This window comes from Budorcas taxicolor, chromosome 1, assembly GCF_023091745.1.
Source record: "Budorcas taxicolor isolate Tak-1 chromosome 1, Takin1.1, whole genome shotgun sequence".
In the NCBI taxonomy this organism is placed as follows: domain Eukaryota; kingdom Metazoa; phylum Chordata; class Mammalia; order Artiodactyla; family Bovidae; genus Budorcas; species Budorcas taxicolor.
The window spans coordinates 132,608,424-132,636,178 of record NC_068910.1 but is presented as its reverse complement, the minus strand read 5'-3'; the positions used below and the strand labels follow the sequence as shown (position 1 = coordinate 132,636,178).

The window sequence follows — 27,755 nt, the reverse complement described above, 5'->3', positions numbered from 1 at the left end:
AAAGTTTCCGCTTTTCCAAGAAAGCCGCTACAGATCTCCCACTGCAGCTGCCTGCTGTTATCAGGGAATGACTTCTACCCTTTCCATGAGTGCTTTGGGTGGAGTTTTATAAACATTCCCAGCCTATCACAAAAAGATAGCACCTTTCAAGCCTATTGTCATCTCAAAAATTTCCTTCTCTCCTCTTCCCCATTCCTCAAAAATACCCCAACAACTTTGTGGCCACTTCCTGGTCACATTGTGAGTTGTTCCTACCAGCAGCAGCATTTAGATAAAGGAGGTGACACCAGCCACCTGGGTGTGCTATTTAACTGCTTCCTACCCAGCACAGCAGCACCACACCCAGGACCAGCAGTGCCCAGTGTCCTGCCGGTGCAGGTTCTGGGACGCACTGGCTTCACTGGAGCCCCTCTCCGGTGGTCTGCTTGCTCCCGCTGGACAAACACTGCTGTTTGCTGGGCCCGAGTGGGGCGGTGATTGGGTCTGATGGGAACAGACTCGGCAGGAGTGATGCATGTGCCTCTCTATCTCCATTCAGTTGGCTCCTTTTCTGGAGAGGTCCTAATTTCCACAGGGCGTCCCCAGAGTGGAAGGTCCGAGAACACGTCACTGCTCAGCTGAATGGTGGCGTGTTCTAGAACAGGCAGATTGGGATGCTTTCTTGTACCATTACCAGCTCTGTGACTCAAGAGGGTGACTTCACATCTCTGAATCTCATTTTTTCCACCGGTTTAAAAAATATAGAAGGATGATGTGATACCAGTCTCCTTAAATTATTGCAGGGAATCCATGCAATGATACATGCAGAGTGCCCACCATAGGTGCTCTGACCCAGTACAGGCCCAATCAGGGTGACCAGCCACCATCATCGTCTCGCCCCGTCCTCCTTGCTGACTCCTGACTTCTGTTGCTCCAAGTTGGTAGCTCAGACTTGGCTCTTCAAGCCTTTCTCTTTGTTTCCTACTTGCAGGGAGCTTTGTGAAGAAGCCTGGCCAGCCTGTTGTTTCCAAAGCCTTGGGGTAAGTTCTGGGGTATTCAGCCCCGGGTAAGGGCTGGATTGGCTCACCTGGACAGAACAGCCTGGGGAGCAAGCTTTCTCGAGCACCCCAGGTTATAACTAAAGCAGGAGCCTACTGGGGTGTGGCATGTCATTCACACAGCCCTCCCAACCCTGTGGCCTCTGTGGATCGCTCCTTTGATCCAACTAAATGGAAGTGGGCTATATGGCCATAGTCTGCAGGAGTCTCTAATAACCAAGACCAGAGTCAGAGGACCTAAAATAAGCAGACTTAGAAGAGGCAATCAATATGTGACTTTCCTTATGGCGAGTAAACCTATATTGGCAAGGGTAAGTAAAAATGGCTGCTGTAACGAACAAGCCCCTCAATCACAAAGGCTTAACACAAGGAAAGTTTCTTTCTTACTCAAGCAAAATCAGTTCGTATTTTCTCAGACAAGTGGAGAGCCTTCCGACTAAATTTCAGGGACCCAGGCTCCTTCCGTCTTGTGGCTCCATCATCTCTTCGGCAGAACTCTCTGCATCTAGCCAGAAGAGAATCACATAGGAGGTTTTGAACGGTCCAGCCTAAAAGTGGCACATAGTGCTTCTGCTTTCTGTCCACAGTCTGTTGGCCAAAACTTAGGCTTTGGCCAGAGTCCAGTAGAATCCAGGTGTACCTAAATTCACTGGACTTCCCAGGTGACTCAGTGGTAAAGAACCCACCTGCCCATGCAGAAGTTGCAAGAGACATGGGTTCAATCCCTGAGTCAGGAAGACCCCCTGTAGTAGGAAATAGCAACCCACTCCAGTGTTCTTGCCTGGAAAATCCCATGGACAGAGGAGCCTGGCGGGCTACAGTCCATGGGGTCACAAAGAGTTGAGCATGAGTGAGTAAGTGAGCAGGAGGAGGAGCACACATTCAAGGGGCTAGTAACTGAAGACTAGCCGCGTGCTCAGGAGGTGGAGGAAATAGGTTTTGGTGCCACAGATATTTTCCAGGAATGTATTTGAGGCACAGAATTGGGAAAGTTTCCCTTTGCTGGTTTCTGAGCCCATCTTAAGTGACTTGGGGGGGACAGACAGAAAAGGATCTGCATTGCTGGGGATTTCCTGCTGATCTTTCTCCAGGGACAGATTTGCAGCCCCTGCCGTGGAGACCCGTCCTAGCATCTGGGGAGAATGTCCACCAAAATTTGCTACCAAGCTGGGCCGAGCGGTGGTCAGAGAAGGACAGATGGGGCGGTTCTCCTGCAAGATCACTGGCCGGCCCCAGCCACAGGTCACCTGGCTCAAGGTAGGGTTCTGTCTGCCCTGACTCTGGGTGAGATCCCTGGGCTAGTAGGAGTCTGTCTTCCCAATCAGTCCCTGCCACTTCGACTGTAGATGGCCCTCGAGTTTCTCCTGTGTTTGGTAGCCCTGCCTGTTCTTGCCCCTGTGCACATAACTCTCCCTGTCACTCAGCCCACAATGTTCTGTAATCCACACACTCACAGATGAGCATAAAACTTCTGAGCCAAGACAGACCTGACCATGTCAAGAGAGTGGACTTTGAAGTCTGGGGCTGATTTCAAGCCATCGCTCCCTGATTCACAGAGCATGTGATGCTGGCCAAGACATTGGTCTTTTAGAACCTGGGTTTCCTTATCTGTGAGGCAGAGATAATGCCACCAACCTCAAAATACTGTTGGGAGACTCCACGTGGGAGTGCTTTATCAATCACTGGGGCTAGACACTGTGAAAACAGAGGTGGGGAAGCAGGGGAGAGGGGCAGGAGTGGGTGTAAACAGGGCAGCGAGGAGGTCAAAGCCAGGGAGAGTAGGTTTTTCACGGGTGGAACTCCTGGATAAAAATGAGCGATGGGCACCTTTTCCCTGTGTCCTGATTCTCCTGTTCTGACACTGGAACATCTATAAAAGGAAGAGGGAGGCAAAGGAGAACCAAAGCGAGGAATGTAGAATTTTCCACCTCAAACTCGGACTCCTTTCAAACAGGTTCCATGCACCTGCTCTCAGCTGGATGGAACACCACAGCGCATCCATACAGCAGAGTCAGGGCCCTTGGGTGGCCCTCAGGCTGCTCTCTGAGTGTGATGACAGAGCCCAGAGCAGAGGGCCCTGCTGCCTGTGCCTGGCGTCTGTCCCATGCAGATTGGCAGCACACAGGACAGAGCTGAAAGGTGAGCACTTTCTCTGACCAAGCTGCCTGTGCCGTCCACAGGGAGATGTTCCCCTGCAGCCCAGTGCTCGTGTGTCTATGTCCGAGAAGAACGGGATGCAAGTCCTGGAAATCCACGATGTCACCCGAGATGACGTGGGAGTATACACATGCATGGTGGTGAACGGGTCAGGGAAGGCCTCCATGTCTGCTGAGCTTTCCATCCAAGGTACGGTCCAAGCCCTCCATCCAAGGGCTGTGGGAGGGCCATTGCAGAACTGTCCCTTCCGGGGCCCCTAAAGGACCTAGAAGGAGCTGCTTGTTCGTTACACATCTGTGTGTTGCATGTGCCGCACTTCTGTACTCAGACACCCATCCCCGGGTCAGCATCTTGGATCAGAAGAGTGGGTGGCGAGCAGCACAGACGCAGCGGAGGAGGAAGATACTTGACCTGTGTCTGTGCACCCGGGTTCAGTTTTTCCTTCTTGCTCAGACTTCTTGGTTATTTACATTTCTAATTGCCTTTTGGAGGAGTGCACATTGCTAGTGTCTTCCCATCATCTCGTATTTACCCAACCTAAAATTTATCACAGTGTCTACCCTGTCTGTCCTTCAGATCAGGTGCTCCCTCAACTTAACTCTTCCCTTCTCACCGGACTGGGCATTTCAGACCAGCTTTGGCCCCTGTTTCTTCCTTGCTACAGTCATCAGCCCCAGTTAGCTCGTCTCTTGAAATCTCTCTGTGTATGACTCCCCATTCCATTGCCCTTGGTTCTGCCAAGTCCAGCCTGGGGAAACTGGGATGTGTGGACAGGGAGGATGACTGAGGTCACTCCATTTGAGTGGGAACCTTGAGTAGGTTGGGATTTATGCATCAGGGAGTAAAACAACCCTCGCTTTCTCTTCTCCCTTTCTTACCCTTAACTCTTCTATGACTTTCCTCTTCTCCATCTCCTTCCTTCCTCAGAAAGTATCCCTCCTTGCTCTCTTCACTTTTTCGGCCCAAGTATTTTTACTACCCACAGAAACAAATTTATTCTACATTGCAACCCAGGGTGTGTGTGTGTGTGTGTGTGTGTGTGTGTGTGTATGCTTAGTTGCTCAGTCGTGGGTGTGTGTGTGGGGGTGTGTGTGTGTATGCTTAGTTGCTCAGTCGTGTCCAACTCTTTGTGACCACATGGACTGTAGCCCATCAGGCTCCTCTGTCCACGGGGATTCTCCAGGCAAGAATACTGGAGTGGGGTGCCACGCCCTCCTCCAGGGGATCTACCCAACCCAGGAATCTAACCCAAGTTTCCCACTTTGCAGGCGGATTCTTTACCATCTGAGCCACCAGGGAAGCAATATATAAAAACATATACATATACAAATACATATACACGTATATTACTAAAACCAGTTTCATGAAACAGTCTTGAGTATTATATACGATACATGCCGGCATTTTCTCTTCTCCTCTACTTCATTGAGGAAAAAAAAAACCCTTTACTGACCATAGGCTTTGACTTCACAACTCACTACAGTCTCAGGATCCTACCGTTTTAGCCTCTCTCCTCTACTTTCCCCAACACTGAATTAAAGAACTGATCCCTTCTGAAGCAATTAATGCCAGAATGGTGTGTTTCCTGGGGTTTGTTTGAAAATACTCCCAGAAAAAGTCCCTCAAAGACAAACCAGAGGGATATGGATAAGATTGGCAAAATGTCGGTATCTCCCTAATCTGGGTGCTGGCTCTCAGTGTTTGTCACACCCTTCTCAGTACTGTTGCACATTTTGTAATTTTCCATGGTAAAACATTTGAAAAAATAATGTGGTAGAAAAATATATCTAGTAATAGTGTTTTTTTCCTTTGAAGAACTGAATAAAATTACTTTTTCTGTACGTTTTAAAATGAAGCAGGTATTTGTCAAAAATGATTACCTTGAGGGGTTCTTCAGAGGGCTACATGCAAGTGGAACTGTGTGGGTTTGAATTTTGGGTAGGTGTTTATTTTCGTTTATCTCTCCAGTGGGTTTTGTTTCCTTCTTCGGGCTAGAGAACGGGAAGCTACTGTGCCCAGGGTGGGGCAGCAGAGGCCATAGCAAAGGCCCAGGGCAGTGCTGGAAACTTAAGAGTGTCTGGAGGGCTCAGAGGAGTTTATCAGATTAACTCAAGAAGTTCAGGACCAGGGGAGCTGAAAGGAGACGGGGTGGAGGGCCACAGGGGAAGCTGAGCGCTCAGGAAGCCAAACTGTCATAAATGAGAGATTCTTGTTTTATCACTTCCTGGTCCTGGTGTATACAACATTCCACTTACCGTCTTTCTGCCTTCTCTCTTTTTCCAGGTTTGGACAATCCCAGTAGGTATGTGTAGGCTTTGTGACTGTCATTGGTCCATCTCGAAATGCCCTGTTAGAAGAGAGGGATTGTAATCAAGATATGCCAGTTTCTGAGTCATCATATAGTGGGGAGAACCACCTGTTTGAGGGGCGTTGTTTTATTTGGAATGTTTCATTTTCTACTGTAATTTGCTGCCTAGGTCCTGGGCCAGGCTTGCCGTCAGTATTGAGACTCCTGAAGACCCTGCTCAGTATCTTTACTAGTTAGCCATCTTTAGGAAGGGCACTGCTCTGCAAGCATGCCCTCCATGTTCAAGGCCAGAATCCACCTGCTTATCTTTGGGCTGGAAACTGAGCCAACTGCAGAGAAAGACTTTCGCTCTTACTCTGTCCTAGTTTGTGGGCTTTCTTGGTTCCTGGAGCCCGTGCTTGTGATGAGTAACTAGATGACTGTTCTCTTTCTTCTTCTTCTGCCCCACCTTCCGTCCCTCACCACCAAACAGGTCACTCGTGAGAGGAACAAAGGTGGCCGGTACAGACATCAGGAAGGAAGTCACTCAGGGGTCCAAACCGGATGGCCTGGCGGCTGCTGCCGAAAATAAAAACCGCCCCAGCACCCAGCAAGGAGGCTCCCCGACCTGGGCCACAGGGAGCCAGCCTCAACCCCCCAGGGAATCTGAGCTGGAGCCGCTGGGGGACTCCCCCAGAAAGGGCCAGAGGGGCCCCGTCCTGCAGAAGGCCTCCAGCACCATCACCCTGCAGGCGGCAAAAGTCCAGCTGGAGCCCAGAGCTCCAGTCCCAGGCACCCCCTGTCCCTCCAGAGAAGAGAGGGAGGAGCCAGCTGCGGCCCCTCCAGACACCCTCCCCACCAGGCGGTCAGGCCTGGGAAGCCAGGACACCATGGGCAAGGTTGCTACCAGGAAGGTCCCCGTGGAGAGCCAGAGGGACACCACGGTTCCCAAATTTGAGAACAAGCCCCAGAGCCAGGAGGTCAGTGAGGATCAGCCAGTCGAGTTCAGATGCGAGGGTGAGTAGAGCGGCCCGGGATCTCTGGTATGCATATGGTAGCTCCCGGGGTTTCGGGGGGGAGCTTCCTTCAGCTCAGTGGTGGGAGCCTCCTGTACCCACCATCGCCTTGGACTAGAGTCCCCCGTCCGGCGAAGCACTTGATAGGGGTCTGCCCTCAGGAGATGCTCCCTGCAGTGGCGCTTTGTTCATGGTTGAAGAGAGCACCGACCCCAGCCCTGATTTTTAGCCCCCGCCATGGGAAACCCATCACCACCATGGCCACCAGGAAGAAACCCCAGGGTCCCTGTCTCTATCCTCCCTTCTGCAGGCTCTGGCTGGTCTGGAAGCCGGGTGTGTCACTTGGCATCCCTCCTCCCGAGGGGCCCCGGCCTCTGTCTTGGGGAGGAAGGGGAGGGTAAACCAGTGGGTTCCAGCCAGAGGGCAGTGGCATACCAGCTGAGCCCGCCCTCAGGCTCAGTCCCTTCGTCACCCACCCCACCCCACAAGCACTCTTGGGGGCCTCACGTCCTTCACCTGGCCCTGTAGTTTCAGGGTTCCCAAAACCTGAAGTGACCTGGTTCCTGGACGGTGTCCCCGTGAGGAGTCGAGAGGGCAGCATCGAGGTTTACGAAGCTGGGGGGACGCATTACCTCTGCCTGTGGAGAGCCCGGGCCCAGGACAGCGGGAGCTACAGCTGCACGGCCGCCAATGTCCGAGGCCAGGCGTCCTGTCACTGGAGCCTCCTGGTGAAAAGTGAGTACGTCCCTCAAGGCCCCCTGGCTTCTCTGTGGGAGGACCTCTCGTGGGGCGCTTCACACATGGGATCAGTGTCGTCTCCTGCAGTCCCCTGCCCAGGGGGTACCACCCGAGAGAGGCATCATTCCTGCCTACTGGCTAAGGTCAAAGTCATTGCTCCAAGGGAGTGATTCCTGATGGGAATTCACAGCAGGATCACCTCAGAATAGACAGGCCCAGCCCAGCTGTGAGCTGCCTTTCTCTAGCTCCTCAGGTGCCTGTCTGAGGGCTCACTTTGAGCCAGACAGACACACTTAGAGTGACGTGAGGTGATGTGGGTGCCCCCTCTCTTCTGCTCATTGTAGGATCTGTTTATAAAAGTAGTGGATGTGCAGTGTGAGGAATTTAAATGATGTGCAATCGTATGGCTCAGAAATAAGCGTTTTTTACATTTTTAAATATAAATTTGGCATTATGCTGTTTGTAAATTGCTTGCTCTTCTAATTTGCTCATGTTCCATAGGCATTTTTCAGCATTATTTCTTTCTGTGCTTCTTATGTCGTTTGAAAACATGCTTTGTAATGACTATATATTTCCTAGAATGATGTCTAGCCATGGCCTCATTGTTGTTTCCATTTAGATTGTTTTGACTGTTTCCAGTTTTTTCCTACTGTAACAAAACTGTTTTCAATAGTCTTCAGTTTAGTTCAGTTCAGTCGCTCAGTCATGTCCAACCCTTTGCGACCCCATGAATCGCAGCACACCAGGCCTCCCTGTCCATCACCAACTCCCGGAGTTCACCCAAACTTATGCATCGAGTTGGTGATGCCATCCAGCCATCTCATCCTCTGTCGTCCCCTTCTCCTCCTGCTCCCAATCCCTCCCAGCGTCAGGGTCTTTTCCAATGAGTCAACTCTTTGCATGAGGTGGCCAAAGTATTGGGATTTCAGCTTTAGCATCAGTCCTTCCAATGAACACCCTGGACTGATCTCCTTTAGGATAGTCTGGTTGGATCTCCTTGCAGTCCAAGGGACTCTCAGGAGTCTTCTCCAACACCACAGTTCAAAAGCATCAATTCTTTGGCACTCAGCTTTCTTCACAGTCCAACTCTCACATCCATACATGACCACTGGAAAAACCATAGCCTTGACTAGATGGACCTTTGTTGGCAAAGTAATGTCTCTGCTTTTTAATATGCTATCTAGGTTGGTCATAACTTCCCTTCCAAGGAGTAAGCGTCTTTTAATTTCATGGCTGTAATCACCATCTGCAGTGACTTTGGAGCCCAAAAAATTAAAGTCTGACACTGTTCCCCCTGTTTCCCCATCTATGTCCCATGAAGTGATGGGACCGGATGCCATGATCTTCGTTTTCTGAATGTTGAACTTTAAGCCAACTTTTTCACTCTCCTCTTTCACTTTCATCAAAAGGCTTTTTAGCTCCTCTTCACTTTCTGCCATAAGGGTGGTATCATCTGCATATCTGAGGTTATTGATATTTCTCCCGGCAATCTTGATTCCAGCTTGTGTTTCTTCCAGCCCAGCGTTTCTCATGATGTACTCTGCATAGAAGTTAAATAAGCAGGGTGACAATATACAGCCTTGACATACTCCTTTTCCTATTTGGAACCAGTCTGTTGTTCCATGTCCAGTTCTAACTGTTGCTTCCTGACCTGCATATAGGTTTCTCAAGAGGCAGGTCAGGTGGTCTGGTATTCCCTTCTCTTTAAGAATCTTCCACAGTTTATTGTGATCCACACAGTCAAAGGCTTTGGCATAGTCAATAAAGCAGAAATAGATGTTGCACCCACCTATCTCTCTGTGAGATTTCCCCCTACTTTAAATGCTATTTAGGGACCCTCGAGCCATGTCCTACTGTTGAGGAAATTAGTAAACCACAGGGGTGGAGCCAGCACATTGCAGGATGTTGGAAAACTTATGAGACAAATAACGTTTACTTACTTTTTCAGCAAGTAAATTGCAAACAAAAAGGAAAGAAGGGACAGCCTGTAGGAAACTTATATGAAAAGACACAGGAGACACCAATAATCACAACAGCTGGACTTTGCATGATCGATCCTGGTTGATATAAAAATTGATATAAAATTTTTTATAAGAAAATCAGGAAAATTTGAGCATTGATAAGATATTCAATATAAAGGAATTAGTGCTATTTTTAAGATGTGATGATGGAATCAGTGGTTATTCTTTTCAAAGTCTGCATATTTTAGATATGTAAGTTGAGTTACTTACTAGTGAAATGATAGAATTTCTGATCGTATCAGAATCCATGTGTGTTGGGACTTGGTGTAGGGTATGAATGAAGTGAGACTGGCCATTATGAAAGCTGAAAAACAAGTATATGATGATTCACTATACAACTTTTGTGTGTTTCTGTCTGCTCTTGTGTGTGTTTGAAATTTGTTATAATAAATGTTTCCAAAAAAAGAACCTAGTTCATTCACACAGTAGGATGCCATGCAGCCAGTGGAACAAATGGGCCCGACCTGTAGACTCTGGTGGTGAGACCTGTCCAAGATATGTTAGTATGGGGATGAGCCAAGTGCAGAGAGGATCGTGTGTATCATATGCTGCTTGTGTAAAGGGGAAAAAAAAATCTATGTACACAAAGCAAACTGATGCTTGTATGTGCATAAACATTTCTGGGAAGCCCCCCAATTTCCTTTAGGAAGAGAAAGTAGGGGTCTGTAGGAAAGGGTGAGAAATAGTCTTGTTTTTCACTGTGTACTATTGACTCGCTTCCTAATTGGGAATTTTACTACATTTGTGAATTCCTTTGCAAGGAATATTACCCATTCATTTGGAGGTGGGAGTGCCTGTAGGCAGAGGTCCCAGGTCAGGAAACCTGACCTTCATCATTCAGGGCTATGTGTTAGGGTGGGGGACTCTCTTGGCCTCCTGGCCACCAAAGGTTAAAAAACAACAGGCTTTGGTTGGAGCATTAGCTATTATTATTACATGGAAACTATGCATTGAGCCTGTACCTACACAAATTGGGAGTGGAAGACAATGTTGATTTTTAAGCCATTGCAGAGCTGAGGGAGAGGGTGGGAACCGGGCATGCCACAAAGCTTGCTGTTCTTACCAAGATTCAGCTGCATGATTGCTTTAGAATGAAAGTTCCTCAGAATGCTGCACATCTTTGGTTAATTTCCAGAGTTCTGAGAAAGCTGATGTTGAGTACTTTGCCAGGGCTCTTGCTCCTTGTCTGGTGGAGAACTTAATGGGAGTCCTAAGTCCTGCATCCCAGAAGTCTGGCTTGCCTGCCTTTCTCCTTAGCTGTTCTGAAGTCTCCAGAAGGCTTCACCAAGATGCAGGTCATCTAACACCTCTTTCTCCTTCTTCCTATCACTGCAGAAAAGCTGCCCGCTTCCCTTACAAAGACTTCTCCTTCCATCCTTCCCAGACCCATAAGAAATCAGGTCTGATAATGATTGACCTTCCCACCATCTCTTCAGTCTCTCCCCCTCGCCTTATCTGGAGACCCCTTTCTCCTCCCTACAGGCATGATCTGGTCTCACCTCATCTAAAAAGGAGAAGCAAATCTTCCCTCTGCCTCACTGCCCCTTAAGTTCCCAAGTTTTCTCTATACTTCTTTTACCCCCAAACTTGCTGCTAGTCCAGTCTCTGTGCCCAGCTTCCATCTGCTGATAAGAGCTAACACTGCCCTGAAAGCTTGTTCAATGAGTCAAGCTTTATGCTAAAGACTTTATTGGCATCACTTCATTTGGTGATCTCAACAATCTTAAGAGATAATCAGTTACACCTATATCCCAATGAGAATACTGAGCTGTAGTGAGGTTAAGCGACTTGCTCAAGGTCCCATGCCTTGTAAAAAAGCATATTCCTAACCCATGTTGGTCTGACACAAAAGCCCGTGTTGTTTGCAGTGCCTCCTAAGGGGATTTCTATAATGAGGGAAGTTGATGCCTCCTGGGAGCAAAGGGGTGGAGGTGGTGTCTCCCCTCACCTGCCTAGGTAAGCTGGCATCCCTTCACTCTGTACCTGTCCATTCAGAGGCACCACATGCTGACTGTAGCTGTGTCCCCACTGCCTGCTGTCCTATTAGGGTAGCCCTGGGCTAGAGGAGCAGGTGTGGACGTAGAGTCAGAGAACTGGGTGTAAAGCCTTACTTTATCACTGGGCTTGACTGTGGGAAACTATTAACTTCGTCTGTAAAATGAGTAAAGATAGCAGTCTTGTGACATTGTCACGTCACCTCTGGAAAAGTACCTAGTAAGCCCTCGAATATTAGTTTTTGCCCTAAAACCTTTGTACTCTCAATATAATAGAGTTTTCCCCTCATCACTCTATTGAATAGCTTCTCTGAAGAGTGCCAGTGGGCTATCGTCTCATCACAAAACCCAGCTGCCTTAAATCAGCCACCTTGACTCTTCTGCAGCATGTTCTGGTTGTTATAGAAAAGATTTTCTATCCCCATTGCTCTTAATTATGGCCCCCAAGCAAAATGTTCCCCAACTCACCTATGTAGAAGTCTTCTATAGAGTTCAGCTCAGTGATTCTCAATGAAAATGTGGGGGATTGAGGCCCTCAGTGCTTCTGAACTACTGGTCTAGATTAGAAAACGAGAACTCGTGTAAGTCCTTGTCATTTGATCCTGTCTTGGACTTGAAAAAAAAATAACTATAATAATTTAAAGTTGAAATGTCCTCACCAGTGGGCATGTGGTCTTTCCAAGTAAAAAGATATTCACAAGAGTGTTCAGGGTCTTTTTGTTACATACAGTGTTTTAGCGTTCATCCTTGTATCTTTTGAGTAAACCATAACGGTATACTTCTAATGTATACATATATTGTTGGGGATTTTTTTGTGTGTGTGTTTTTTAAGACTTTAAAAAAATGTGGGCCATTTTAAAAGTTTTTATTGAGTTTGTTACAGTATTGCTTCTGTTTTATGTTTTGGGTGTTTGGTCATAAGGCATGTGGGGTCTTCGCTCTCCAACCAGGGATTGAACCTGCACCTCCTGCATTGGAAGGCAAAGTCTTAACCACTGGACTGCCAGGGATGTCCCTATAAATTGTTTGTTGAGTCCGTTTAGATGATTTATGTTCTCCTTAGAAAATCTATTTTATGCATGTTTTCAATCTAATGAAACATTTCAGCCAAGGATTTTTAAAATTAAAAAAAAAAAGTGTGCAGGGTCTGATGGGAATCATCAATGACAATATAAGACAGGAGAAAGTAGAATTAGGCCAAGATAAGGGGATGAAGGAGCTCGGTGGATGCTCCAGGACAGTGAAAGTCCAGACAAGACAGGAGGGATCTGCGTCCTGGAGGAGAAGAGGCTGGCTCGGTCCTGAGTACTGCCAGACGTGGAGTGTCTTGTGATGAGGAAAAAGGCCCTGGAGTCACTCTGCTTCAGGCTCCAAGTCTCCACATGGCGGTACTGCCTGCTTCCCTGTGTGATGATGGATGAGGCAAAGCCAGGCCACTGAGAAAGCAAGCCGTGGGTGCCCAGGGCAGTGAGGTGGCTGCCTGTGGTCAATCCACAGCCTGGGCCAGTGGTAATCTGAGACGGCCTGTCTCTCCTTTGCCCTCACAGAGCCAGCCGTGGTGGAGGTGGCCCCATCATTCTCCAGTGCTCTGAAGGACTGCACTGTCATTGAGGGTCAGGACTTTGTGCTGCAATGCTCAGTGAAGGGGACCCCATTGCCTCGAATCACTTGGCTGCTCAATGGTGAGACCCCCTGCTCCAGCCTCCCGAGCCTTTGGCCTCGCCTGAATTCCTGCTTAGCTTCCCCATATATCACTCTGAATCATTTATGCATAAGAAAGAAGCATGGAGCGAGCATGGGACCTGGGAGTCTGCCAATGCCTGGCTGGGGACACTGGGCAAGTTTTACCCCTTTCTGAGCCTTGAGCTCCTCATCTACAAGACGAGAATGAGGCCACCTACCTTTCAGGGTGGTGATTGTGAAAGTCAAATTAGATTCTTTAATGAGATGCCTGGCACATAGATAGGTGCACAAGCAACTTAGCTTCTTCTCGTACAGCCAGGCTCACAAGTAGGTTCTCAATAAATATTTGTTGAGTCAATAAGTGAACAAAAAAACCCCACAAATTAATGAACCACACTAGCAGTTGCTCTTGGGATCTTGCCTTTTATTTAGTGGCAGGTGGTTTAGGGGTTCATAGACCAGTAATTCTTTTTAACAATATAGTCCTATAGAAACATCTCAACTTTCTTTTTGCCGAGTAAAGTCCTTTGGACAAAAAAATAATTATTACATATTATCACCCTTTCTCTCTCTCTCTCTCTTTTTTTTTTTTTTTTTTTTAAAGAAAAAAGCCTTTAAATTCCAAAAGTATGTATGGGAGAACTCTATCACTAGAACTGAAATAGTCCATAAAATTGATGAAGTTGAATTGGTCTGCTTTTTGGAGACCTTAAGGGAGGCTGAAAGGGCTCCTGCACTTGTCCTCCTCTGTATTGAGTGGTTGGGTGACCCTAGACGCCCCACTTTACTGCCCTCTTTATTGATGAGGAGATGCTTGGAACAGAGGTTTAGGGTCTCTACCAGCTCTCGCAGCTGATGGAATGAACGCTTTAAGGGATCAGAGCCCATCACAGTGTACCAAATAGTCCCCAGGCATCTCTCCACTGTCGCCATGTTGCCATGAGCCTGCCTCATCAGTATGGTTTGCTCAGGCTTTGCTAGAAATGATCTTTAGTCAGCGTAGGAACTTGCCTTGCTGTCTCCCTATCTGTGGACTTGTTGGGCAGAGAGGTGAGAATGGGGGTCTCCTCCTCCACCCCTTACTACTGACAGAGCTCCTGTTGGACCCCACGACTATCGGCACAGAGGTGGCTTCCTTGCAGCTGGAACACAGCACGGATGTTAAGGGCTAGGAACAGATCTGAACAAGAGCATTTCCCTCCTGCTTGGCTCAGGGTCCAGGCCAGGCATCAAGAAAGATTGTCTATAAAGGGCCAGATGGGAAATGTGTCCAGCTTTGCACGCCACACAGTCTCTGTCACAACTACTCAATTCTGCTGTCATGGCACAAAGCACAGCCAGAGACCATATGTAAATGAACACAATAAAACGCAATAAAAATAGACACAAATGCGAATTCATATAATTTTCACATGTCACGAAACATCCCTCCCTTGATTTTTTTCCCAGCATTTAAAACATGTAAAAACTATCCTTAACTTTCAGACTGTACAAAAACAGGCTTCAAGTGGGATGTGGCCTAGGAGCAGGAGTTTGCTGACCTCTGATTTACGCCTCTCCAGACTGAAAGACTGGTGAATCTTGGTATTTTCACACTGATCCCGCTAGAGGGCAATCATGCACAAGTCAGGGACCCCAGGCTGCCAACCCTGGGTTTACCAGTCTTGGAGCTGAGTCACCCAATCCTGAGTGCCCTGAGCCAAGAACTCCTTTCTGGGGCCACCGTTGCACCCCATGCTTGAGGAGTCAAGATGAGCTATACTCCAGTAAAAGGGGAGCTCTCAAACAGCTTGCCGGTACAGATTTCGACAGCAGAGGCACTTTGCTGGCAGTCGGGGAATATACTGGCATTCTCAAGAAACAAGAGCTCTTAGGGACACCCACACACAGAGCAGTATTCAGTCCTCACAGTAGCAGGATCCTGGCCCCTTGGCTCTCCCAGCCCCCAGCCCCACCTCTGTGAAGTGCATCGGGCCTGCGGAATCTCTTCCCTCTGGCCCTGTGGCTGGCTTGGCAGTCTCTGTCATGGAGATTATGAATGTTGCTATGAGCAGAAGGAAACATTACATCGTGTAGAGAAGACCACTTTCTCCCTCTCCCACTGCCCACTCCCTGTTTTATGAAGTGCAAACCAGGACCCTGGGGCTGACAGGGGAAGGAGCTGACAGTTGCTTCCTTTATGGTGAATGGACATATTTCTGCTCTAAGGCCAGGACCTTCAGTAATGAAATTTTCTTTTTTCCTGGAAATGAAAGCTCACATCCTGAGATAATAAAATCCTGGGAATGTATGGCGTTAAAGAAACCACTGAATTTCATGGCACACACTTCTGTCTCCATGTAGGACTTTATGGGACCTGAATAAAGGGCCTCTCACGCAAGGGACCCTTGGAAGAAGGGGCCAGAGTTGCTTTTTTTATTCCCCTGTCTTTATCTTATCTGTGAATCCTAAAATGCAACTCATTGCAGCATTAGGTTGAGGGCACAGAATCACTTCTGATAAATATTTGCAGTGGGAAATAAGCTCATTGTTTCTGGAAACATCTAAAAGGAGCTGGGAGCCTCATGTGCAGTCTGGGTGAGGTCCATTCTGCCTGAGGCTGGGCTGTGGGCCAGGTGACCCTGTGAGCTTCTTTCCAGGCTTAGAATAATGTAAAGTCTAGGATGTGTATCTGGGGACTATTTATTTAAACAGAATGCACAGAATTCTGTCCCTTTCCCACCTGTATCCTAAATGACTCCAGAATCTCTCCCCCAAGTCCTACCAGCCCCAGTCTTACTCCTCCACCCTCACAATCACCCCCTCTCCTTCGCCTCCCTGGCTCCTGCCTCTTTCTCTCCCCCTTGAGCCTCTGTCCAGCTGGCTAGGGGTGGTCCTAACACATCATGAGCCCTCAGTGGGCCTGAGCAAGTGTGGGGAACCCCAGCTTCATGACAGCAGCCACCCTGCTGAGGACAGGACTCACCCCTCTGCCGGCTGCCCCCTGGCCTGAGCCCTCCTGTGCTTCCCTCCCCAGGACAGCCCATCCAGTATGCCCGCTCCACCTGCGAGGCTGGCGTGGCCGAGCTCCACATCCAGGACACCCTCCCAGAGGACGATGGCACCTACACCTGTCTGGCCGAGAACACCGCGGGGCAGGTGTCCTGCAGCGCCCGCGTCACTGTCCAGGGTAGGAGCCTCTGGGCAGCCCTCTAGAAGCACCTTTCCTGCACATCTGCTTTGGAGAAAGGGCACCACACCTGAAGGCAGGCAGGTGGAGGCAATGGCCTCCAGGGGCTCACAGTGTCCAGGGTCTGCCACCGGAGATGGACGTGCAAGCCCAGTCCTCCACCCCTCACCCCACTGTGGCTGAGGGAAGATGCAGGGGAAAGAGGCAAAGACTCCCTTGGTTTGAGAAGCTTCCAGTCTGATAGGCAGAACACCACACCCACTGGAAGAGGACGAGTTCTCACAAATGACCCCTCATGCACTGGGGGACACTGGGGGACACCAGGTGACAGGTGCCGGTACTGCGGCTTCCAGAGAGCCAATTTGTCCCCTGTTTCCTTCTGCCCTCGCTCTTCCCTGCCACCCCAAGCTTGCTGTTGCGCCTCAGCAGCCTGGTGTCCAGTAATCTGATTAGCATGGTCGTCATGCATTGATCAGTGCCAAATGTTTAGTCCCAGACGTCCCAGGGGGGAGATGCAGACTCAAGACGGCTGTCTGGGCTGTGGTATTGTCAGGCATGGTGACAGAGCTGGAGAAGGTCTTCTTAGGCAGGGTGTTCAGGTAAGCCTGATTCCCCACCCTCAGCTGGGCCCGGGCCCCCAGGTCCCACAGTGACTGGGGACTGAGTGCTTAGACCGGGCGCGGCATGCCCTGCTTTGCCAGCAGCTCAGTAGGAGACACGCCATCCGGCTCTGTTCCCCCAGGCTCAGCCTCTTGGGGAGAGTCTCGTTGTATCTGAGCAGCAGCCTTCCAGGGGGCCTTAGAGGTGGTTTCGCTGAAAAGGGGGAGGGAACATCCTATGTTGGTTACCTTGCTAGATACTGTCACCCCACCTGTGTTTTCTCGATTCTCAGAAACCCCGGAAGCGGGGTTGGAGGGGGCAGCGCTCTTCCCATCTTTCACAGAAGGGTCTGGGGGTCTCAAAAAGTCAACGTCACTTGCCTTGTGAGCCACACTGGCCTTTGGAACCCAGATCTCCAAGCCCCTGCTCACTCCCTGTCCTTCTCCAGAAGGCAAGTCCCCTGGCCCCAGAGTGGGGATGACCCTCACCCCAGGGGCTAGGCAGTGTCACCCCCAAGGGATAAAGGCATGGCCCTGTCTGCCTAGGAGGAGGACATGCTCTCCCGCCTCTCGGGTTCCTCTGCGATTCCTCCGGTGGGCCTGGCGTGGAGTCAACACCTGGGGACTGGCTCTGCCTCTTCCCGGGAGGCCCTCCTCCTCGCATCCCTGCCTGCCTGTGGCCCCAGGAGCTTGTCAGCCTCATTCTAGTTTACACTCCACCTGTTCTTTCCTCGCGGATCTCACTCATGGCTGATTGTGGGGTCTGGGGAAATGGCAGATCCAGGCCAGGGTCGCTGCTCCCACCTTCCCCCACCCCTGGGCTCTCCTTGGAGGTCCAAAAGGCCTACCCCAAAGTGGTGGTGGTGGAGGGGGCCAAAGAGGTGCATGATGCTTGTGTGGTCTCAGCCTCCCTGGCTGGCTTCGACCAAGGGCCCTGCTGATCCAGAGCCTGTCCTGGGCTGCCTGTGTTTAGATTGGATTAGAGGGACCCTGCTGAGCTAACAGTCCCAGTGGAGGTGGGGGTCCCCAGAAGAGGGGCAAGAAGACTCTGGGGCCATCCCCCTCGCCCCCTAGGTCTGTGGGAGGAGTGGGGCCTGGATGGCTGCCCATCCGAGCATGTTTCAAAGCAGAAACAGAGCGGTCCCGGCAAGGACTCTGCCAGAGCCTGTTTGGATCTGCTCTGAAAACAGCCCTGTGTGAGCAGGACACCCCTACAGCCCCCCCGCTCAGTGTGGGGTTTGACTGGCCTGTGAAGGCCAAACAGAGGCTCAGCTACCATAAATGGTGAAGGAGGCTGTAAGACGTGGCCACGCTCCGGCCGCAGCACTGGGCTGTCTGCACAGGATCGGGGAGGCCAAGCCTGGCACAGTGACACCCCTGGCTCCATGCCCAGGGCACCCAGGGGGCTCTGGTCCACGTCCCACACTAGCCTCAGCCATGGAGTTTTTCTTACTTTATTGGCAGCTTGTTTGGCTGCAGTCTCTGTGGTGGCTCAGAGGGTGGGAGATGACCGCAGTGGAGGCGTTTATCCCATGCAGCGCCGACCACTGTCCCGGCCTCTCCCTCAGCTGCCCAGGCCTGGCCTTTCTGTCCCCTCTGTGTGGCCCCAGGCCACAGGTGGAGTGCGGACCAGGCTCCCTGGCTGTAAGCCTGCCGCCAGGCTGCCGTGTCGTGCGCTGAAGACGTGGGACGTGCTCAGGAGCCCCAACCTTTAAACAAGACAAACTCTTTCCAAATGGCAAGTCTAAGGAGCGGTATTACCAAAGGATCAACTCTGCTGCACTGGGTGGTTGTCTTTCTGTCTGTCTGTTCATTTGGTTTGGGTAAAAGGAAGGGAGAAGCAGAATCAGAGAAAGCAGGTATTGGGCCAGACACTAAAGCCATAGTCTGAGCACCCTGTTCAGGGAATTCTGGCCACAAGAGGGTGCCGTTCATCAATACCTCTCCCTCCGCTGCTCTGGTTTCCAGGGAGGAGGGGTTCTAGGGCAACTTTCGCTGGAGGAGAGTTTAGCAGATCCTGTTGAAGGCCAGACATGGGTGCTCTTTCTCACCTCTTTAGCCTTTTGCCAAGGTTTTGCCAGCGTTGAGAAGCTGCTCACTCAGCATTCTGATGGGCCTTATGCAGCCTCTTCTCCCGGCTTTCTCTGCTTTCTCTCCTCTGTAACCTCCTCCTCCCCAGATCTGACCAACTCCCTCCCACATATGTCACTTCTCTTACCTGCTGTACCTCTCTTATCACAGCAGTTACTTACAAGCAAATTTTTCCTGAGCACCTCCTTGGCCCCAAGCATTGTTCTGGGGAAGCTGCCATGAAAAGAAAACAGGTCCTGTCTTCCTGCCTGTTACATTCTGCTGGATGGTCCAAAGCTGGCTTAATCCAGCATTGACAAGTGTGCTATTAAGAAAATGGAAATAGAGAGGCGGTGGAAGGGATCCTTTCTTAGGTGGGTGCTAGAGGAGACCTCTTGGGAAAGGTGACATCTGAGGGGAGACCTCATGAAGTGGAAAAAAGACTGCTCCAGGCAGGTGGTACAGCAAGTGCAGAGGCTCTGAGTTGGGAACAAGAGCAGCCTATTCAAGGGACAGTGAGGCTGCAGCCACAGGAGTTGGGTAGGGGCAAGTGGTAGAGGTTAGGTTCACAGAGAGAGGCAGGGGTACATCATGCAAGTCTCTAGAAGGACGATGAAGGGAGAAAGCATTTTGCCTCAACATGAAATTTCCTCTAATTGCCTGTTCAACTCCCTATTTTGCTGGACTGTTAGCTCCCTGCAGTCAGGGACCATGTCTCATTATTGCGTGTAGCACATGTCCTACTGTGTGAACATGTGTTCAGTGAATGGATGAAGGAAAAATGGAGGTGGGTGAGTCTCTGCGGCAGTGCAGGGGGCATTCCCTCCACCTCCTCTCTTGCCTGGGGCCTCAGGGCTCAAGGAGGTGCTCAGTAAACCTACATGCTAGCTCTCAAACACCCCCCCACCAACAAATATTCCTGCTTTCCTCCTCCCATACTAGGAAAAAGTCCCCAGTAGTTAACCAGGCCACGAAAATCTTCCCTCCTGACCCAGGATAGAGCCTGGGTGATTAATCTAAGGATGATTAATCTAAATTCCTGCAGAACCCAGGAATATCAGAGGAGAGTAAATATTTCAGTGTATATGCACTGGTCATTGGTACAGGGGCTTCCTTAGACTAGTATCTTTTTAATTTCTCTCCCCTTGGAGTATCTTTGTCAAGGCTAAAATCCTTAAGTGACTATAGATTTATTAACCTGCTAATGTGCCCATTTAGACAGAGTGTCTTAGCCTAATGGTTTGTTTATTTAAGTGAAGGCCTGCTGGGCTCTTAAAGGCACCGAAGGACATAAAATGTGGATAAATTAAGTTTTTTAAAACCCTGATTTCTAAAATAAAAAATGGAATGTAATAAGCATATTTACTAGAGTGTTTGTTTTGATAAAGAGCCCCTAATGAAAGTAATGGGCACCAGGGAATCAGCCATTCTCTGGACAGTGAAAGCATCAGTAAGAGCCCAGCTGGCTTTCAGATTAGTGACAAGCCCTCTGCGGGGCAGCTTGGAACACTGTGTGTGTGTGTGTGTGTGTGTGTGTGTTCAGTCATGTCCAACTCTTTGTGAACCCATGGACTGTAGCCTATCAGGCTCCTCTGTTCTTGGAATTTTCCAGGCAAGAATACTGACGTGGGTTGTCATTTCCTTCTCCAGGGGATCTTCCCAGCCCAGGGATCGAACCTGCATCTCTTGCATCTCCAGCGCTGGCAAAGCGATTCTTTACCACTGCACCACCTGGAAAGCCCCTTGCTTTAAGCACTGACAGCCTCTTAAATGTATTAAAAAAAAAAAAGTTCTGGGGGCTTCCCTGGTGGCTTAGTGGTAAAGACTCTGCATGCCAGTGCAGAGACATGATGTGATCCCTGGGCCATCCCACACATATGAGGCACATGCATATCCCACGTAATATGAGACAGCTAAACTCATGCTCCACAGCCACTGAGCGTGTCACACCACAGCCTCCTTCTAGGTCGCTGCAGGCCATCTGTAGCATTTTTTCGCTTGGAGTCCTTGGTCAGGAATGCCATCCAGAATTACAGTTTTGTGTTCCTAATGGCAAAATGCGATCCGTGCTTTGACAGTGTGGTGGAGAGTGTGGTTTCCAGACGAGCCTCTAGAGGGTACATGGGCTGGTTTGGATGGCCTACCTCTAGGTTTAGAGTTTGATTACAACTCCTAAGGCACTTAAGAAGGCTGTGGTTGTAATATAGTCCCACTTCCATCTGGCAACCCTATCATTACTGGTCAGAGATTCTTTGGGAGGGGGAGGGAGTGTCATATGTCGTTGTTTCCTTTCATTCTTTTCCTTTCTACTTCTTCACATCTGCTTCTTAGGGTCTGGAGAAATCAGTGGGGAGCAGGAAAACCAAAAGAGAGGGCATGGCTATGGGGAGAAGGCTCTCTTTTCATGTCCAACAAGTAGACCATTTGCTGACTCTCCAAGTCGGTTTATTCAGTTAGACCGACTTTTGTTGGCAGAGAGTTCACAGACATCCCTGGAGAGGGATTTGCACTGTGCGTAAATGCCCTGCCGGTGGAGAGCGGCTGGGCAAAGGTAACCCTGCTGAGCCCTTGAGTCAGCAGTCCTGGAGCTTAGGGAAAGGAGGAGGCCAGGCCGAGACCCCTGGACCCTGCTGGATTTTGAGCACCACATCAAGGAAGGAGGGACGAGTGTGCTTCTGGAACTGTCTTTCATTGGTGATTCACTGAACGTTCATAGTGTAACAGGGTGAATAGTATAACAGTGTGTGGAGTGAATTGGATTTGCTGTTGGAAAGATATTTTGCATTTTTATGACTAAACAAAATATTTCCGTTTAGAAACTTAAGGAAAATCTTTAGTAGCTCAGAGATGAAGGCAATATTTTTCCCTCTCCCTAACTGCATCTTCAGGAGGTCCATGTGTCAGCACACCTGAGAGAGGGCAGGGGATGTAGGAAGTAGGGGAGGGCCCTTCCATGTCCATTTCTATTTGGTGACAACCTGTGGATCCAGGGACGCTGGTATCAGAGCAGGGAAACTACTGACAGAGAGGGCCTGAGGCTCTGACAGCAGGACTTAGTAAAAACTGTGACAGGCAGTGGTCCCTCTTATGGGGAGCCCTGGGGAGCTCTTTAGATGGTAGAGAATTCTGTCTGTTTCATATGGGTGTCATCATCTGTTTAAACACTTTAAAGGTAACATCCTTAATTTTTTATTTTCATCTGACACAAGTTTTGAATGAGCTGGGAGCCTTCTAAGAGCCATTTTCAAGGCAAACTACTCACGTACATTTAATGCGAATTCAGTCCATAAACATGGGGCACTTTAGAGAGTGGTAACTTAGCTGGTAAAAGTTGACAGGTGGAAAAAACATCCAAGAGAAATTGTCTAAGGAGAAATTCAGAAGTGCTTTTCTTGCTAAACCCATGTAAAGTGAGGAAGGACTCAGAAGGGAGGAACAGGCGAATGACTGCAGGAGAAAAGAAGACACTCGGATCCACACCAGCGCTGTAACAAAGCTGCAGTGGCTTCTTAATCTTCAAGCCCAAGAAAGCCCAAGGCCTTGCTCATGTCTCCAGTTTTGATGAGCAAGTTCATACCAGTTGTCATCGTTGTTCAGCCGCTCAGTTGTGTGTGACTCTTTGCAACCTCATGAACTGCAGCACCCCAGGCTTTCCTATCCTTCACCATCTCCCAGAGCTTGCTCAAACTCATGTCCATTGAGTCGGTGATGCCATCCAACCATCTCATCCTCTGTCACCCCCTTCTCCTCCTGCCTTCAATCTTTCCCAGCATCAGGGCCTTTTCTAATGAGTCAGCTCTTTGCATCAGGTGGCCACAGTATTGGAGCTTCAGTTTCAGCATCAGTCCTTCCAATGAATATTTAAGATTGATTTCCTTTAGGATTGATTGATTTGATCTCCTTGCTGTCCAAGGGACTCTCAAGAGTCTTCTCCAACACCACAGTTCAAAAGCATCAATTCTTCAGCACTCAGCACTCAGTGATTTTGGAGCCCAAGAAAATAAAGTCTGTCACTGTTTAAATTGTTTCCCCATCTGTTTGCCATGAAGGGATAGGACTGGATGTCATGATCTTAGTTTACTGAATGTTGAGTTTTAAGCCAATTTTTTCGCTCTGCTCTTCACTTTCATCAAGAGGCTCTTTAGTTCCTCTTTGCTTCCTGCCATAAGGGTAATGTCATCTGCATGATATACTAGTTATTGTATGAGAATTAATGAGAAAAGTAGCAAATAGCACCTGTTGTGTGGATGCTTAACTTCCTCTAAATAAGAGCTTTTCAAAACCTATTATTGTGATTATATCAGTTCCTATTAGTGTTAAAATGAGACCATCAGTTATCATTTTTAATGAGGAACATTGTTTTGATAAATGATCTAATCAGTTAAAGCCAGTTTGTTTTAATTCCCGTAACGACTCCATGCTCTACTTTTGAATGAACTCCATTCTACAGATGAGGAAAACCGATGCTCAGACGTCAAGTCAGCAGCCACAATAGGCCAGCTCACAGGCAGCCCTCTAGGCCTCCAGTTGCCTCAGCCCACATGCTCGTTCTGCTGCTCTGGGTCTCTGAGAAGTCATTTGTTTGATACTTTTGCTTCCCCAGAGCAAGAGTTTTATGTTTAAGTTCATGACTAGGGACTGATTTCAGAAACAGTTTCTGATGAGTCAAAACAGAGCATAAATGGCCAAGGAGGGAAAACTTGGAGGGTCTGTGCTGTGCTTAGTCACTCAGTCGTGTCTGACTCTTCGCGACCCCCTGGACTTTAGCCTGCCAGACGCCTCTGTCCATGGAGATTCTTCAGGCAAGAATACTGGAGTGGGTTGCCATGCTCTCCTCCAGAAGATCCTCCCAAGCTAGGGATCGAACCCAGGTCTCCCGCATTGCAGACCATTTCTTTACCATCTGAACCACCAGGGAAGCCCAAGAATACTGGAGTGGGTAGCCTATCCCTTCTCCAGGGGAACTTCCCAACCCAGGAATCCCCCCGGGGCCTCCTGCATTGCAGGCAGATTCTTTACCAGCTGAGCTACTAGGGAAGCTCTGAAGGGTCTATATAGGCTCAAAGAGTGGTCTCTCTCTCTGTCTTTGTCTCTCTCCTTCCTTTTCTCTCTCTCCATGTTCCTTTCTTCTCCCACCTTCTCTCTTCTCTCCTCTCGTTCCTTTATCCCTTTCCTAAGTCTGGCTATAGTTTAACGTACATGACATCATTTTTTACTTGTCAGTGAACTGCTTATGGGGTTCCCTGGTGGGTCAGACAGTAAAGAATCTGCCTGCAATGCAAGAGACCCAGGTTCGATCCCTGGGTTGGGAAGATTGCCTGGAGAAGGGAATGGCTACCCACCCCAGTATTCTTACCTGGAGAATCCCATGGACAGAGGAGCCTGACTGGCCACAGTCCACGGGGTCGCACAGAGTTGAATGTGACCGAGCATGTGCACTGCTTATAGCTGTTCTTGATCTCAGTTCTTGTCTGGCCCACCAGAGGACAATCCTGTTCCTTTTCCCTTCTCTCAATGTGGAACAGAACCCCCAACACCAGGCTACCCAGTTTAATGGCAGAGAGAGCCAGCAAGTGAGTGGAGGGCCATTGGCTAATTGACCAAGTACCTGAGCAACAGACACGTTCACTTCAGAAATTTAGTCCTAGGCCCATAAATCAAGGAGGCTCAGCCCGCCCTAGATTCCAAAGAGAAAGGGCCTGTGGGCTTGGTCTCAGCAGACCAGAGGAAGCACAGCTGTGGGGGCACCTGGGGTATATTTAATCCGGCCCCATTTGAGCTGGGTTGCAAGTCTGCCGCAGCATCCCAGGGACCTCCTCCTTTGGTGTACCACAGCCAGAGTCTGCCCTCCCCAAATGAAAAAGGTTCAGGTTGCCTGAGGTGCTGTGGCCCCCAGCGGCCTCTTTCCTCAGACCCTGGTCCATCTACCCTGCCTGAAACCAGGACTGCGCCAGGTGACAGCTAAACCAGGACTCCAGGAGAGATGTCTCTGGGAGAACCAGCTACTCTGGGCAAGAGCACAAGGATGGAGAGCTCCCAGGGGAACCTAGCTGACTGGCTTTTGTCCTCAGGTCAGGAAGGGAGCATCCAGACCAGGACCCCATTGGCCGTATCAGCTTTTCTGCCAGCTTCCTTCTCTGAGTCCCAGCTCACTCTGCTGTAAAATGAGGACACATTCTTCCCAACTTCAGAGGGTGTTGAACATGAACTGAGAGCTGCGGACATCCTTTAGAATCCTTAAATGCTGACCTTTGTAAGGCATTGTTATAACGTTATCTCCGCAGCTGAGACCTTTCAGATCTCTGACCAATTATATGTGAATACCCTGGTTTGGGAGGAGACCATATTGTATCATTTCTCATCGTATCAGTAGTTATTGTCAGATTGAGTTTGCCTAACCAAAAACAGTCGGATTAGGAAAGGCACAAAACATTTATTCTTGTACTTATTATGTGCCAGATATTCTTTAGCTGTTTTATATATGTCCTTTCTTTGAATCATCTGAAAATCTGGCAGTGTTTATCATGCATTATACTAATGATGTGTGCATTACCCCTTATCACTTGGGCAGGATCGTCAGTAAATGATGATAGCTGTATTCTTATCAGTTTAGAGGAGAGAACACTGAGGCTTAGCTTGGGGGACTTGCTTCAGATCACGCAGCTTGAGCTAGGAGCTCACAACACCCATTTCCATCTGTCTCTTCTTACTGTATCTAAGTCCGTGCAAGAGGGAATGTGATCTAACGGCCACAGATGAGCCAGGATAAGTTGTGTATGGCTTTGGAATTAAATGACAAACACACCTTGCCCTTTGCCCTGACTTTCCCTGCTCTATGTTAGCTTTCCTCCCTTGTCAGGTGTCTAGAATGGGGGTCCACATAGCACATCTGTCTTCATGGGGAGTCCAGCATGGCCATCCCTGCAGGTGACTGGCTCCCTTGGAAAAGACAATCTTAGAACACCTGGGCCTCATGGTCCGGAGGCCTGGGTTTGAGCTCTCAGTCTGCCTGTCACTGGCTCGGGGACCTTGAGTAGCTTACTTCACCTAAGCACGTCCCAGCCTCTCTCCAGTAAAGTTGCGTGGTGGGCTTGGGACTGGGGTTTCAGGATTCAAGTTAGGGCTGCTTTTCTGGGGTTGCCTAAGGAAGCTGCTTGTCTAAAACTGACATCCTCATTGGCTCCAGGATCTGAGCCCAGAGTGTGTTTGTAGGGGAGGTTTGGTTGTTTTTCTCATTATGTGAAGACTCTGGGGCGGCGACTGGGGCTGAGCCCGGCTCTCTGTGCCTCTAGTCCCACGTGACCCTGAACGGCAGGCTTGAGAACAGGTTCATTCTACACATTTACTCCCTGTCACTTCCCTCTGCTCTTTGTTCTTGCTGTGGGGCCCTTGCTGGGGAGGCAACAACAGGGTCAGAAACGATGGGTGACATTGGAACTAAATGCCTGCCTGGGGCAGTTTCCACAGATTCAGACACTGTCACTCATCTCTCTCTGAAGGAGTGCAGTGAAATTTTGTTCTCAAAATTTAGATTTAAGTGAAGTGAAGTGAATTTGCTCAGTCGTGTCCGACTCTTTGCGACCTCATGGACTGTTGCCCACCAGGCTTCTCCGTCCATGGGATTCTCCAGGCGAGAATACTGGAGTGGGTTGCCATTTCCTTCTCTTTAGATATATCCATATTTTTAAGCAACACATTTGTATTCTTCACAGTATTTCCCTTCGGTGACATAGAAATGAGAATCTTTAATCCTGGGGTGAGGCTCCATTTTCTCTTCTGCTGCTGATAAACCCACCAGGGAATTAAGCCCAAGAGGTAGGTGTGAGTGAGCATTCATGCCAGCCTCACACACCTGCGAACATGGATGATGGGTGGCTGGAGAAAGTACTTTCATATATTATCTCTTTAAACCCCCCAGGTCCTATAATAGTACTGTTATTCCCCTAAATACAGTTGAGGAAGTCAAGCTTTAGAAAGAGAGCATGCCTTGCCCAAGACCAAGTCCCAGCCTCAGATCCTACATTTCAGTGGCTTTTGGAGAATGAATGAGCTGTCACGTGGGAGGCAGTGCCCAGGACACCCTGTCAGGGCAGGGAGGTGCCGATGGGCCTTTAGTTGCACTGGCTGAGACCCGCAGGGTGGCTTGGCTTTGCCAAAGCCCCAGGCCTGGAAACTGAGCGGTAGGAAGACCTAACACATGGAGGGGTCAAGGAGGAGCTGTCAACTGCTTGCAGGAAAGGGAGCTGGAGGTTTTGATGTTCCCGGAGCATCTGGGAATGAGAGTCCGCCTGCAGGGAGCTCTGTGAAGCTGGGACTCTGGCCAAGACAGTGGAGAGGCGGGAACTGGGAGGGCTCTGGACAGGCGAAAACATTTTGTCCTTGAGCCTTTTCGTTCTGTGCAAGAGGAAATTCCTCAACTCTCCCGAGGCAGCCTGCTTGCCCAGGGAGATCTAAGCATTCCCAATACTGGGTCCCTCAAGCCCACCACTTGGGCCTTCTGTCAAGGGTGTCTGGCTGCCCCTGTCAGAGGCAATGATGCCAGGGCATGGGTCCTGTGTCCCCTTGCACTCTGGCTCCACGCCCTTCATACAGCACCTGCCTTGGGGAAACCTGCCCTCCCACCTCCCTGGTCTTCCCAGCCTCTCCCACCCTCAGCCCCAGAGGCTGTACAGGGCATGTTCTGAGTATGCCATATTTCGTTTTCATTTAGTGGCCAGTGTGGAGCTAGGCCTTTCCCAGGTATGTAAATCAGCCTAGAAATGTATTGTCATGGCTACAGGCTTCCAGGAGAAGATCTGGTTTGTGTGGCTCTGGGCTGAAAAGAACTCAAAATACCACAGTCCCCCTACCCCCAAACTTAGAGTTTACCTTAGAGATACCATAGCCTTCTTTGTCTCTACCCCTGCCCCCTCCAGACCCGCCCCCCACCCCCAACCAAGACAAAAACAAAAAGACTGAAAAAGAATTTTTGAAGATGAGAACCG

At 49.4% G+C, this 27,755-nt stretch overlaps 1 protein-coding gene across 1 annotated transcript in view; it reads left to right on the top strand.

Moving 5' to 3' along the window:
* Positions 1-27,755, top strand: part of MYLK (myosin light chain kinase) — a 190,334-nt gene that overhangs the window by 65,768 nt on the left and 96,811 nt on the right. Inside the window, exons 3-10 of the mRNA XM_052638190.1 lie at positions 971-1,019; positions 2,129-2,294; positions 3,218-3,383; positions 5,478-5,496; positions 5,975-6,069; positions 7,026-7,232; positions 12,798-12,932; positions 15,950-16,102. Of these exons, the coding sequence (XP_052494150.1) occupies positions 971-1,019; positions 2,129-2,294; positions 3,218-3,383; positions 5,478-5,496; positions 5,975-6,069; positions 7,026-7,232; positions 12,798-12,932; positions 15,950-16,102 (990 nt within the window). The remainder of the gene's footprint in view (positions 1-970; positions 1,020-2,128; positions 2,295-3,217; positions 3,384-5,477; positions 5,497-5,974; positions 6,070-7,025; positions 7,233-12,797; positions 12,933-15,949; positions 16,103-27,755) is intronic.